This window comes from Barbus barbus, assembly GCF_936440315.1.
Source record: "Barbus barbus genome assembly, chromosome: 14".
Lineage (NCBI taxonomy): Eukaryota > Metazoa > Chordata > Actinopteri > Cypriniformes > Cyprinidae > Barbus > Barbus barbus.
In genome coordinates, this window is record NC_136742.1 from 11,009,305 (window position 1) to 11,021,441 (window position 12,137).

The 12,137-nt window shown below is 36.9% G+C and overlaps 2 protein-coding genes across 3 annotated transcripts in view; one reads left to right on the forward strand and one right to left on the reverse strand.

Annotated features, from left to right (window-relative positions):
* Nucleotides 1-494: 494 nt before the first annotated feature.
* LOC306880043 (transmembrane emp24 domain-containing protein 5-like) lies at nucleotides 495-5,714 on the reverse strand. The gene is made up of 4 exons (XM_079433314.1): nucleotides 5,238-5,714; nucleotides 4,513-4,610; nucleotides 4,237-4,417; nucleotides 495-2,548 (listed from the first exon to the last, which is right to left on the reverse strand). The coding sequence occupies exons 1-4, from the start codon at nucleotides 5,421-5,423 to the stop codon at nucleotides 2,330-2,332; spliced, it is 684 nt and encodes a 227-aa protein (XP_079289440.1). The 5' UTR covers nucleotides 5,424-5,714; the 3' UTR covers nucleotides 495-2,329.
* A 746-nt stretch (nucleotides 5,715-6,460) lies between these two features.
* Nucleotides 6,461-12,137, forward strand: part of LOC306879990 (SUN domain-containing ossification factor-like) — a 69,041-nt gene continuing 63,364 nt past the window's right edge. For both annotated transcript variants that reach the window (XM_079433237.1, XM_079433238.1), the window contains exon 1: nucleotides 6,461-6,753. In XM_079433237.1, the coding sequence (XP_079289363.1) occupies nucleotides 6,701-6,753 (53 nt within the window). In that variant the 5' untranslated portion in view covers nucleotides 6,461-6,700. The remainder of the gene's footprint in view (nucleotides 6,754-12,137) is intronic.

Consider the following 12,137-nt stretch of genomic DNA (forward strand, 5'->3'; position numbering starts at 1 on the left):
AGAAATCATGCAATTATATATATATATATATTTATTTATATTTTGTTTTTAACAATCTTTGACTTGTTTGCCACACATAGCTATGGATTTTTAAAAACGTAATTACAATATAAAATTGTACTTAAACGTGTGACAGATGCATTTACTCCAGAACACACACAATGTGAACAATATCACTTAAACAGAACAGAGAACATTCAATTCATGAAGTTTTCCTTCAGATTGTAAAATAGCAAATGAAGGATCACTTCACATATTATAATTTTTATCGTCCAAAAAGTGTGTGGAGATACAACATTAAACAGTAAGTCTTAAAACACCCAGAGAGAGAGAGAACAGTATCACATTCCTTCACTGAAAGGAAAACTAGTTGAAAATAGGCAGTGCTAAAAGTCTCCAGAAGGTGGCGACATGAGATTAGAAATGCAATAAGAAAACCAATTCAAGATTTCTGTGGAACAATTCAAATCAAGCACATTTCAGAAAATCCACATGATTCATAATGAAGCTTTATTCAACTAAAACGTAACAAAAAATGTTAAACTGGCTCTTAGTAGATAAACTGAAAAGCAGTGCAACTATGATATACTGAAATTGAAATCTCAAGCACAAAAGAGAGTGATTTGATCAAAAAAGAGCAGTAAACTTCATTCATCAGCACTGAGAGAGCAGCTTCCCACAGGACCAGAGACTCTCAGTGGAAGATGGTTGTCGTAGTAACAACACAGAAATAGCTCAAGCGTCACTAGATAGAGAGAGCAACTGCACACGGCAAATGTTCCTGCACTGCAACAACACAACAGCCATTAAAATACTGCAGCACATTCACCAGGGAAGAGGAGTCCGGCCTCTGAATGAGTTCTCAAGCACACTGAAGCCCAGGCTGCTGTCAGTGACAGATGAAGGATTGAGCTACTGCTGTTATTACTAGTGCTGCTGAAGCCTCCAGAGATTTATAGAGCTCAGTCATATTCAGCTTGGCACTGTCCGGGCCTTCTAAGAAGACTGCTATTAAGTTGGCATACCTCATGTGTGAATACAAGGTTAGGATCATTTAAAAAAAAAAAAAAAAAAAAAAAATCTTTTGAAAGTCTAATTCAAAGCAAATGTCAATTTCTCTTTGTATTCATACCATTTAAAAAAAAAAAAATGTCATGTGGTCTAATCAAGAAAAAAAAAAAATTCTTAAAACCTTGAATACATGCGTGTAAGTTATGCTTTAAAATGTGGTTTTCAAGGTGAAAAAAAAGGTATTCTTTTTTAAACGAATATCATGAATTATTCATTAATATCATTACGTTTTTAAGGACTCATGACATTTTACAATCTGAACTAACCTTGTCTTGTAATAAAAAGGTCAAATGAACTCATGCTTGAAAAGACTTTAAAGATCATCTCCCTTTGATCATAGTTTTTTTCCCCAGCAAATTGGTGACATTACATAACTCTGATTTGGTGGATAATAGTTTTTGAATAATTATTAGTGAAATAAATGTTAAGTTAAAATGTTAAATCAGTTAAAATAAAAAATATAATTAAATAAAATTTTTATATTCATTATGATATCATGTCAACATTTTTTACTTCATGTCCAACCCCCCCCCACCCCCCACCAACCAAAAACATCTAAATAAATTTTAATTCAGAAATTAGAAGTGAATTCATGTCACAGTAGGTATGAATTGCATTTTTAATGTATGTTGTAATAAATTAATAGACCCAGACAAAAAAAATGAGCACCATGAACTCTTAAAAATTGTTAATACGAAAAGAGTCACAGCATCTGAGTATTGGGTGCGTCTCTTCGTAAAATTATCAGTAACAGACAAGTAAAGCAAACTGAAAATGGGCGTGGGTGTGGTTAATGTATGAAAAAGCATTCAATATTTTAGACATCATACAGTATGGCTCATAAACTTTAAACTGGAAAAATTTCAAAATACTTTTGCTTGTTACAAAAACAGGAAACTTGCTGCATATCAGTGTATTCTTATCGATTCCTGGAAGATATCAGTAACTGCACGTCACACAAAACTCTTCGTTCACTGATAGTCTATATAGATTTAAAACTAAAAACATCATGCTCCTGGTTAGATCTGTCACATAGCAGCAGCTTAGAGATCAACTTCAATCTCTCATTTTATCAGCTTAGTCAAGTAGAAAATGATTGTCTTGAGACATAAAAAAGTGTGGAGGAGGACAGACTCCAGCTGTTATCAGTCCAAGGACACTTGATGGGCGCAAACGGAGGATGGAGCTGAATATGTAAGGAAAGAGAGACGGACAGAGGTGTGTGTTTGTGTTTTTCAATCAGCAGCAGTAGAGGCAGCTATGTGCGCGTTTTCCTCTTGTCATCGAAGAGGCTGCGCAGCAAGTACACCTGGACCCCGGATACGATCACCATGACGACAAGGTTGGTACACGACCACAGGTTGACCCGCTCGTAGTTGCTCTCTTGCAGGTTGCGGTCGCGGGCTTCGAAGGCTCTCAGCAACGTCTGGATCTGAAGACTCTTTCCCAGTCGAGACTTCACGCTGTTGATGGTGTCCTGCAAAGAAACACGCACTCTGAATGTGAATATTACTTGCATACACTAACACTGAATATTATTTTGAAAGAAGTCTAATATGCTCATCAACGCTGCATTTATTTGATCGAAAAATACAGTAAAAATCTTGAAATATTATTACAATCTAAAACAACTGTTTTCTATTTGAATATATTTTAAAATATAATTTATTCCTGTGATGAAAACTGAATTTTCAGCATCATTACTTCATTAAATCACTCTATGCCGATTTGCTGCTCAAGAACATTATAAGTGTCTGTACAGTCACTTTTGATCAATTTAATGCATCCTTGCTGAATAGAAGTATCAAGTTGTTTAAAAAAAAGAATCAATATTTGACTCTCAGTTCCAGAGGATAAGAGAGGAAAATGTGTTTTTAATCAGTATTCTCAACAAATAAACCTGAAATAACTTTACGTCTTCAGGATTAAAGGAAAAATAACCAACTGCCGAGACATAAGCAGTCCCACACAAAGTCTAAGAAATCGATAATATCTCCACTCTGAAACAATGGCAGGTAAACAAAGTCAACATCAGAACTTTGACCCAACAGGAACACACAATTTCCTGCACAGATGTGATTTTAATTGGAAAACTTCCTTTTGCTTCCTGAAATAGCTTGTTAACGTAGAATCAGTTTATATACACTTCTTTTAAGAACAACAGTCAAGTATTTGGCTAGCGGTCCCCGGTCCTTTACTATCAGACTATTTCACAAGCACTCAGGGTCACACTGACACCACCTGTGCTGCACTGCATGCTGGTAGTTGGCATGCCTTGTCAGGTTATCTATACTGCTTCGGTTCAAACAAATGTCACCTTAACGGACAGAGCGGCCGACTGCTGCCATATGCTCAGTGAAACCTGAGTGTTTAAGCCCAAACACTGACATCTGTGAATAGGAAGTTAATTATTGCACTTACTTGGAATCAAAAAGTGGATTTAACCACAATGTAAGTGCATTTCAATAGTGTCAGTGACATATTCATTTACTGAACAATAGTCTTGCTTGTCCACATTCCATAACAATAGTTTGGGGCTACCACACCTTCTGACCAGTGAATTCCCAATATATACATTTCCTGATTACTGCTTACAAGTTCTTAAATATCATTTACTAAACAAAGAGCCATTTTAGCTAAATGTTGTAGCGCTGAGTATGACTAGTAAAATGTAGATTGAATATAGACTATTTTATTATATTATTTTTCATATGGAAAAACTCCTTGATGTCTCTTATGCTTACCAAATCTGCATTTATTTGATTAAAAATACAGTAAAAACAATAATATTTAAAAAAATAAAAAAGCTAACAGTTTTCTATTTTAATATTTAAAATGTAATTTAGCCTTGTGATGAATTTCAGAAGTCATTACTCCAGAATATTTCTTTCTATTATCAGTGTTGAAAACAGCTGTGCTGCCAAACATTTTTGTGGAAACTGATGAATATTTGTTTCAGTAGTTTTTGATGCATAGAACGTCTTTGTAAATGTCTTTACTCTCACTTTTGATCAATTTAATGCATCCTTACTGACTAAAAGTATTAATAATGTCTTTCTTTAATTCGTTCAAAAACAAACAAACTACCAACCCCAAACTGTTGAACGGTACTATACATCACGCGCTGACTGAGACACTCGTTTCTTTGGCACGTGTTTTCCATACCATGATATCCTCCAGCTTCATGTCCAGAAGGTCTGCTCCCTGCACGTACGCTTTCCAGTCCTCCGATTCCTCGCCTTCTCCCATATTGTCCAAAATCAACTCAAAGAAGATGACTTTCTCAGAAACCGCACTGAATGTATTATCAAAACAGAACATGTAGTCTCCATCTTCTGTTTCCACTCTGAAGTAAAAAAAAGTAACAAAAAATGAAGAAGGGTCAAGCACAGATAATCAGTAAGTAATTGGCTCAGTGTGTATGATTAAACTGATACGTACGTATGAACCCCATCAGACTTTCTGTAGTCAGTGGCTATAATGTGACTGCTGGGCGACTGCAAGTAGAAGTCCACATCTAGACTCGCTCCATCCAGAACCTGCACACAGACACAGATTTCCATTAATGAGGAGTCACCAGAAGGATCTGCTGATTCTGCCCTCACGCCCCCACTGCTGTGGGCAAGATACAGAATCACAGTCCTTTTGGTACTTTTCCTTCTCCGAAAATGACCTTTAGCTCCATTGTGTCACTTCTCCAACTTCAGTGTTGTGTCACAACTTCAAGTTTCCTTTTTATAATGCAGCATACTGTGTTGCATTAGATCATGTTTAAAAGAGAATTATTGTTTGTTTTGCAACCAGCTAATTGGCAAAAAACATGTTAAATGTTAATTAAGAAAAACTTTTTACAAGAATAAATACAAAAATATTAATATAATTAAATGTGATCTATTTTTTTTAAACCTATATTTTACTACATTGTTCTTGCTATACAGAAAAAAAGTATAGTCACTCACTTTCACTTAAAATGTTTACATAAACAAAAAAATTATTAATTTTTCATTCATGTCATATGTTTTAATCCATGTATATGTTGTAACTTTAATTAATACTACAACACGAATGTAGGCAGTATCCAATAAAATGATGAAGTTATAACGTCTTGCTGTATATCCAGTATCACCAACAAGCAGGCTGGATCAGAGTGAAACCTCCAGATGTACCTGGTACTCGATCTCCAGCGAAGCGTCTTTCTTCATCGTCTGGAAGAAGCACTCCTTGCGTCCGGCGGGTAGAGTGAAGGTAAAGTCACTGTCCAGAGACTGAGAGAAAGCGCTGATCACAGAAACACACAACGATAAACACGCCACACACACTCTCAACACCTTCATACTCCACCGCATCTTCATAGATTTCAAAAACTTTATCAACAACCGATGAAAGTTGTTCTTATGTAAACTTCAGCAGCTTCTCGGGACAGCTCACCAAACGAGTTGGGAGTGCTGTGACTTCAGGACCCCGCCTCACAAACGTAGAAATGTTATTAAGGTTTCTAAATCTGCCAGCACAGGTACTTCCTATTTTTATAAGAAATTAATAAAAAATTGTTTAAAATTAGCGAACACGTGTTTTACGAGAACGTATTAAATATTTATGTGCACGTATAACGTACACTGGCATATAACGCGACGTCCTTGACTGTTGCATTATGGGAAATGTAGTGTCTTCTGCAGAATGTAGTTCTGTACGAAAGTACAGCAGTGATGAGAAAGTCGGACTCATTTCAGCGAATTGAAAAGAACCGGTTCTTTTCTCATTTTTTATTTCGAAAATAATCATTTTCCTTATGCATAATAATACAATAATTGATATCCCCAGGGGAAATATAAAACATGCAGAAAAATTCAAAATTAGGCATATAATAGCTTCACCCAGTTCATTTAAACACACACACACACACACACATATATATATATATATATATATAATTCTGATAAAGGGCCAAAAGTATTGCGACTGAAACTTTCTATGGGTGGCACACAATCCAGTAAACGTTTTTCTCAAAACCTAAAATGAAGTTATTAAAAACAAAGCTTATATTTTTTAATAAAAAGGAGTTAGGCTAGTAATTTAACTGTTAAACCGATATTGAAGTGTTTATAATGTCGAAGAATTGATCTGCCTATGAGAGATCATTCTCATGTTTTAAACCCCACAAGAATTAAACACGAAAGGGGTTAAATATAACAAAGTATCTGAATTATGCTCCCATATGAATGTTCTAGCAATATTTCAAATCTCTTAAATTTTTTTAATCTTAAAAGCTTTGAGGTGACGCGTCTGATGACAAAACTTCCAACTCATCTAGACCTCGAGGAGTGGGCGGGGTTAAAGTAATACTCGATTCCTATTGGCCGAGGCTAGGGCAGCAGGAGCCGTAAGCGCCGGGCAGCCGAAGCAACAGCAGCAGAAGAGAAGCAGTCAGGCAGCCAGCGCTTCTCAACCGGGGGGGGGGCGGGGGTTAAAAGAGAAACTAGCCCAACTGTTTGTTTTGGACCGCCAAACACACCCCCTTACCTTAATACAGTTGTAAACAATTAGCATTATTAGCTAGTCTTGGCCACTGCCGTCAGTATTAGAGGTGAATAGATAAAAAAGCGAGGATGTTGGTCCCCGCGGGAAGATAATGAAGAAGCTGCACGTGTTGTTGCTGTGCGCCGTTTTAGCTCTCCTGTGCTGGTGAGTCAAAATATTTTGGATGTTGAAATGCTATTATAATGTCTCTACCTGTCAAGCTGCGCTATAAAAACACTGATATTTTGACAACGACATCATTTGTGTTTCTAATGATAGGTTCACGCTAGATGCTAACGTTAGTTCACTAGCCTCAGAGATGGGATGTATTTTTAAACTTCTTGACAGAAGACGTCCAATAATATGAGCCAAATACTTTTTTATATCATTTATTATTGTGGAATTGCTTGCATCTTGTAAAGAAATGTACTGACAGCCTGTTGAAGGTAGTAACGTTACTGGACCACCAGCTGTCCACTATGAATGTAAATTGTGGATAGAGGGTACACAATGTGCAGAAAACAGACAGCCCACCATGTGTTGTTAGGCTTCCCAAATCTGTATGTGAGCATTTAACGATTTTAGTAGTATTTTATGTGTGTTTTTCATTTTTTGAAGGCTTTGTTGAACTTTAGCATCAGCTTATATATATGTTAATTTTGTGACAGCACTTTTTATGGCCATTATCATGAACTATGGTCAGTTTTTGTTTTTCAAGTTTAGTGTATAGGTAAAGCCTCATAGAAACTCTTTCAGACCATGAATCGCTTAAAAGTAACAGGCTGAAATTTCGAGCCTAAATTTGCCCTGATCACTGTAGCAAACTCTGTTACTTTGAGAATGTTTAATGCAATCAAATATGTGCATGATGTCAATGATAAACTGAGCTTGCGCTCTGTGCCAGGCTGATGTGGCATCCACCGTGGACAGGTGGTGGATTAGGGTTGGTCATATGTTGACTAAGCACACCGGGTGCTGATGCTTGTACCTGTGTGAGACGAGAACACAATTACACCCCGTGTCTGCCGTCGGACATCCTATCAGACTGATGGTTTTAATAACGGGCTGATATGCGAACTCGCTACTATTTTTATAATGGCTGATTACAGAGCTTGTATTACTGTGCTTTTACACAATAATTGATATGCTAGAAATGTGAGACAGAAAGATGTCTGCATTTGGTTCTAGCAATGTAACCTTGTAAGTAAAGGTAAATGGAAAAAATTAGATTTTTAAAATTTTGAGGAGAAAAAAAAATGGTGAGTTGCATAAGAATCGCATCATATGTACAAACTCACAGCTCATAAATACCTGTTGTTATTTGGCATACTTTGCTAGCTTTTATTACGTAATTGTTGTTGTTTTTTTCCCATGTTTGCAAGACTTTCAGAAAAGAGCCACCAAAGAATCTAAAATCAACATAAAGCAACACGTAAACATTTTATTTTTAACGGGGAAGTCGTGGCCTAATGGTTAGAGAGTCGGACTCGTGATCCAAAGGTTGTGAGTTCGAGTCTCGGGCTGGCAGGGATTGTAGGTGGGGGGAGGGAATGTCCAGCGCTCTCTCCACCCTCAATACCACGACTGAGGTGCCCTTGAGCAAGGCACTGAACCCCCAACTGCTCCCCGGGCGCCGCAGCTTAAATGGCTGCCCACTGCTCCGGGTGTGTGTTCACGGTGTGTGTGTGTTCACTGCTGTGTGTGTGCACGTTGGATGGGTTAAATGCAGAGCACGAATTCCGAGTATGGGTCACCATACTTGGCAGTATGTCACTTCACTTAATCCCTTATTTCCATAATTTGCATTACATACCAGAACAGCAAGTGTTTCACAGCATCATCTAAAAAGTAAAGTCGCTTCAATTACATGAATGTAGTTTTCTTTGGAATAACATGCACAGATGGAGCGTGCATGGGACCAGAGACTTGTATTTAGAAGGTAAAATTAATGTTTTCTGTTTCAAATATAAAATAGGTGTGGAAGGCCATATATTTCTGAATTGAGTTGTCATGTTTTTTAGTCTTTAAAACTATCTCAGATTGCAAAAAAGTTTAAAAGGTCACACTAAAGAATAGATGTATTTCTTTTTCTTTGAGACAGTAAATATCCAGATAATTTGCAAGGTGTAGAGGGGGCAAGTAACAGAGAACCTGCATGTATTGTTACCATCTTCTTTCAGCATTTGGGGCTTTGCAGAATGGTCCTTTATTTAGTTGCAAAATTACAAAAATAGTCAGAATATTCAGTTTTTTAAATCTAGTTTTAAAAAAGCAGGATATTTGAGTTATGTGAGAAACGATTACTCTAAGTATATCAGATTTTTAAGGAAAGCTTGCAGTACTTATAGAAGACAGATGGGTTAAGTTTAATCAGATTTGCTGTGTTCAAACTGCATGTCATGTGATCTCTAATTTCTTTTAAAATGGAACAAAATGGTGCAGAACCGACTCTGCTAACAAATACTTGTAAGTTCACTCTGTTTTAGTGGTTGATCTTGATCTACAGTTTGACTTCAGAAAGGAGATTAGTAAGAGCACTCCTCACATGTGTCTCCTGTCCTGCTCTCTTTAGTCTGCTTCTATCTTTATGTTGCCACATGAGTGATTGTTTTCAATGAGCAGTGAGGGTAAAAAAAAAAAAAAAAAGAGTTTAGAGGGAATAAAGTTAAAATAGTGAGAGAAACACACAGCCTGCAGTTATGGGCAGGACATGGCGCTGCTTTGGCACACAATCAGACCCACAGCCAGAGGCTCTTCTCCTCTCTCTTTCTTATTCTTTCTTTTCCTCCTCCTGTCCATTTCCTTCTTCTGTACTTATAATAGCTAAGAATGTTACATATTTCTGTGACATCTTCCTCCACGCCTCCAGCAACAAAATGCACAGGCTCATATGCAAGCCTTGAATTCTTTGTGAGGCATAAACAACTGTCCCCTTTAACAGAATTATTATGAATGCTTATTAAATTAAGTTTAACTTTGTGACTTTAAATGCTCAACATTGTTCATGTCCATGTAAGCTGCAGTGATTTAAATGGGGATGAATTTAAAATCTCAGCTTCTCAGAGTTTTTTTTTGCTTAGAATGATTAGCTGTACTAATTGGCTTGTTCATGACTAGTCATGACCCATCATCCCTAGAGACGGTAAAAAAATTGACCTGCTAAGCATGTCCCACTCTAAACTCCCCATCACCCACTTTGGGTCTTGGAGTGGGCTTCAGGTTGCCTTGGAAACACCACCCCTTGGTCATTGAGTCCATTTTCTCACTTGGCATTGAAACCATACAAAGAATAACTGTTATGCTATCCGTCTGGATAAAACAAACCCTCCTTGGCCCCTTTTGTGGGCAACATAGCATGGCCATAAGGGGAGGGGCCCCATGTTCCCTATATGACTGAGTACACAGTCTGCAGTGATGTAAAAACTGGGGAAAAACCCTCCATTACAACCTCAGCTTTCTGAGTTTGCATTGTTTTCAGTTTCATTGATTAATGAACAGTGAACCGATCATTCAGCTGCTGTTTAAAACATGGGAATGTCCTCTGTTGGGAACCTTTGTGTTCACTCCTCTCAGCATGTAAGTGTGGGTTGACATTTCAACTCGCACTGTGTTGACTGTAATGGAGCGCTGCATTGATGACATGTTTTTGATGACATGTTTTGTTAGCATCAGCTTGCTTCCCTCGACAAAAAAAACAAAAACAGCAGAATTTTTCCATTGGCTTTTGGGATATTTGTAGAAAAAATAAGCTCTGTGACTATTAAGTTTATGCTTAAATACAATCAGCATAAGTAAAAAGCTAAATGTAGGCTATAAACAAACATAATCATGGTCGCATGATTTCAACGTCAGCATCATTTAGTTTCTGACAAATCTTTCAGTCTTTATTTAAAAAAAGAACAATTTCCCTGAAATTTCGAAATGGAATAATTTGCAAAAGTGTGATTACCCCAATGAGGCTTTCTCGGTTTGATGATGACAACCTCTAATCCTATTTAGGCAAACACCTTTGTCAAGACAAGTTTAAAATAATCACATGGTTTTTACTTATCTATTTAATGTTTTAGAATAAAACATTAAATTATCTTGAGGTTGTTTACAACAGACCTTATTTTAGGCATTTCCGTTTTAAAAGCCATTGACTTCAGGACAATGGAACCAAAAACTCTAAAACACTAACTCGATTCTTGGTTTTAGCCAACAAAAATACATCATCCATGCACCACACTATTTGTTTTAATCAAAATTGAATATTTATTTGCATCATGATCATTTCTTCTATTTTTACTTTTACATTGGCCATCATAATGTTCACTTAAAGGTAGTCTTTATTATAGTAATTATTAGCAGCCAGAAAAGTTTCATATTGTTGCATCCATAAGATATTGTCATAGTATTCTTATACTTCTAATAAAAATAATGCATTTGCTCACTAAAGTAAACCCACATAAGGTGATGTTTAGTGTTTTATGTTTAACATCTCCGCTCTGCATGTTGCAGGTAATGTAGAGAAAGGAAACGCACCAAGCATATGTAGGTGTTTGGTGTTAATCTTACTCCTCATATCACAGATTGTGTGATGATATCATTCTTATGCGCCATGTGCCATGCATGCCCTCCCTAATAACTTTGAAGCTTATGTGATTGTTTAGCTTATACCTTCAAAACGTTTCCCATTGTTGCAGCTGGATCTGTGTGGCACATATAGCAGGATGAGGCTGATAATGATTTAGCAGGATAATACTTTCAGTCTGAGCTCTGAGTAGTAAGCAATGACGTTATATAATCGAGTGTTGGATAAGAAGGATTGAATTAGGAAGGCAGCTGGTCTGCCAGCCTCTGTGCTTTGTTTGCTGGTTTGTCATGGTATCGTGTCTGCTGTTGTATGAAGCTGTACCTTTATTGATTAATGCTAGTAACATTGTATAATCATAGAGTATTGGTAGAATGTGAAATCACTGATCCATGCTTATCAGATGTTTGCTTTTATCACATATGGATTGATGTTTTTAAAGTAAAATGACTCTGGCTTGGTCCTCATCTGACCGGTTCTATGTAGCCTGCTCTCATAAGAACTGCAGCACTGCATGTTGTTACAATTGTTTAGTGATGAGTTGTTTTTAGTTTATATTTTCAGTTTTCAGTTCATGTGACTGTTTCATAATTTCACTATAAGTCAGAAACATAAAAATGATTGGTGTCCTGCTGCTGCATACATCACCAGAGAGAAGTCTGACATTTCATTGGAAGAACACGTTGACATTTTATCTAGTTGAAATAAGTGACTGCATAATTCATGAGTGAGCCTTAATTTTGGGCTAATGTGGTTTGTCTACAATATTCAGCATTTGGAGTGTCCTAAAAGAGTGACCGTGTGCTCCATCTCCATATAAGCGCTTTCTGCACAACCTTTCCTTTACATCCTTTCGTCACTCTCAGCAAACATATGAGGCTCTTTCGTCTGAGAGACTCGCAACAAGATCCACAAGCAATGGCAAGTTTGTCATCTTCAAAACCAGTTCAAACACAATAAACACCTTAAATACAGA

Coding starts and splice junctions, on each gene's coding strand:
- LOC306880043 (XM_079433314.1), bottom strand. CDS start 5,423: ATGAAGATGCGGTGGAGTATGAAGGTGTTGAGAGTGTGTGTGGCGTGT. Junction 4,611..5,237: donor CGCTGGAGATCGAGTACCAG/GTACATCTGGAG, acceptor GTCTGTGTGCAG/GTTCTGGATGGAGCGAGTCT. Junction 4,418..4,512: donor AAGTCTGATGGGGTTCATAC/GTACGTATCAGT, acceptor TTTTTACTTCAG/AGTGGAAACAGAAGATGGAG.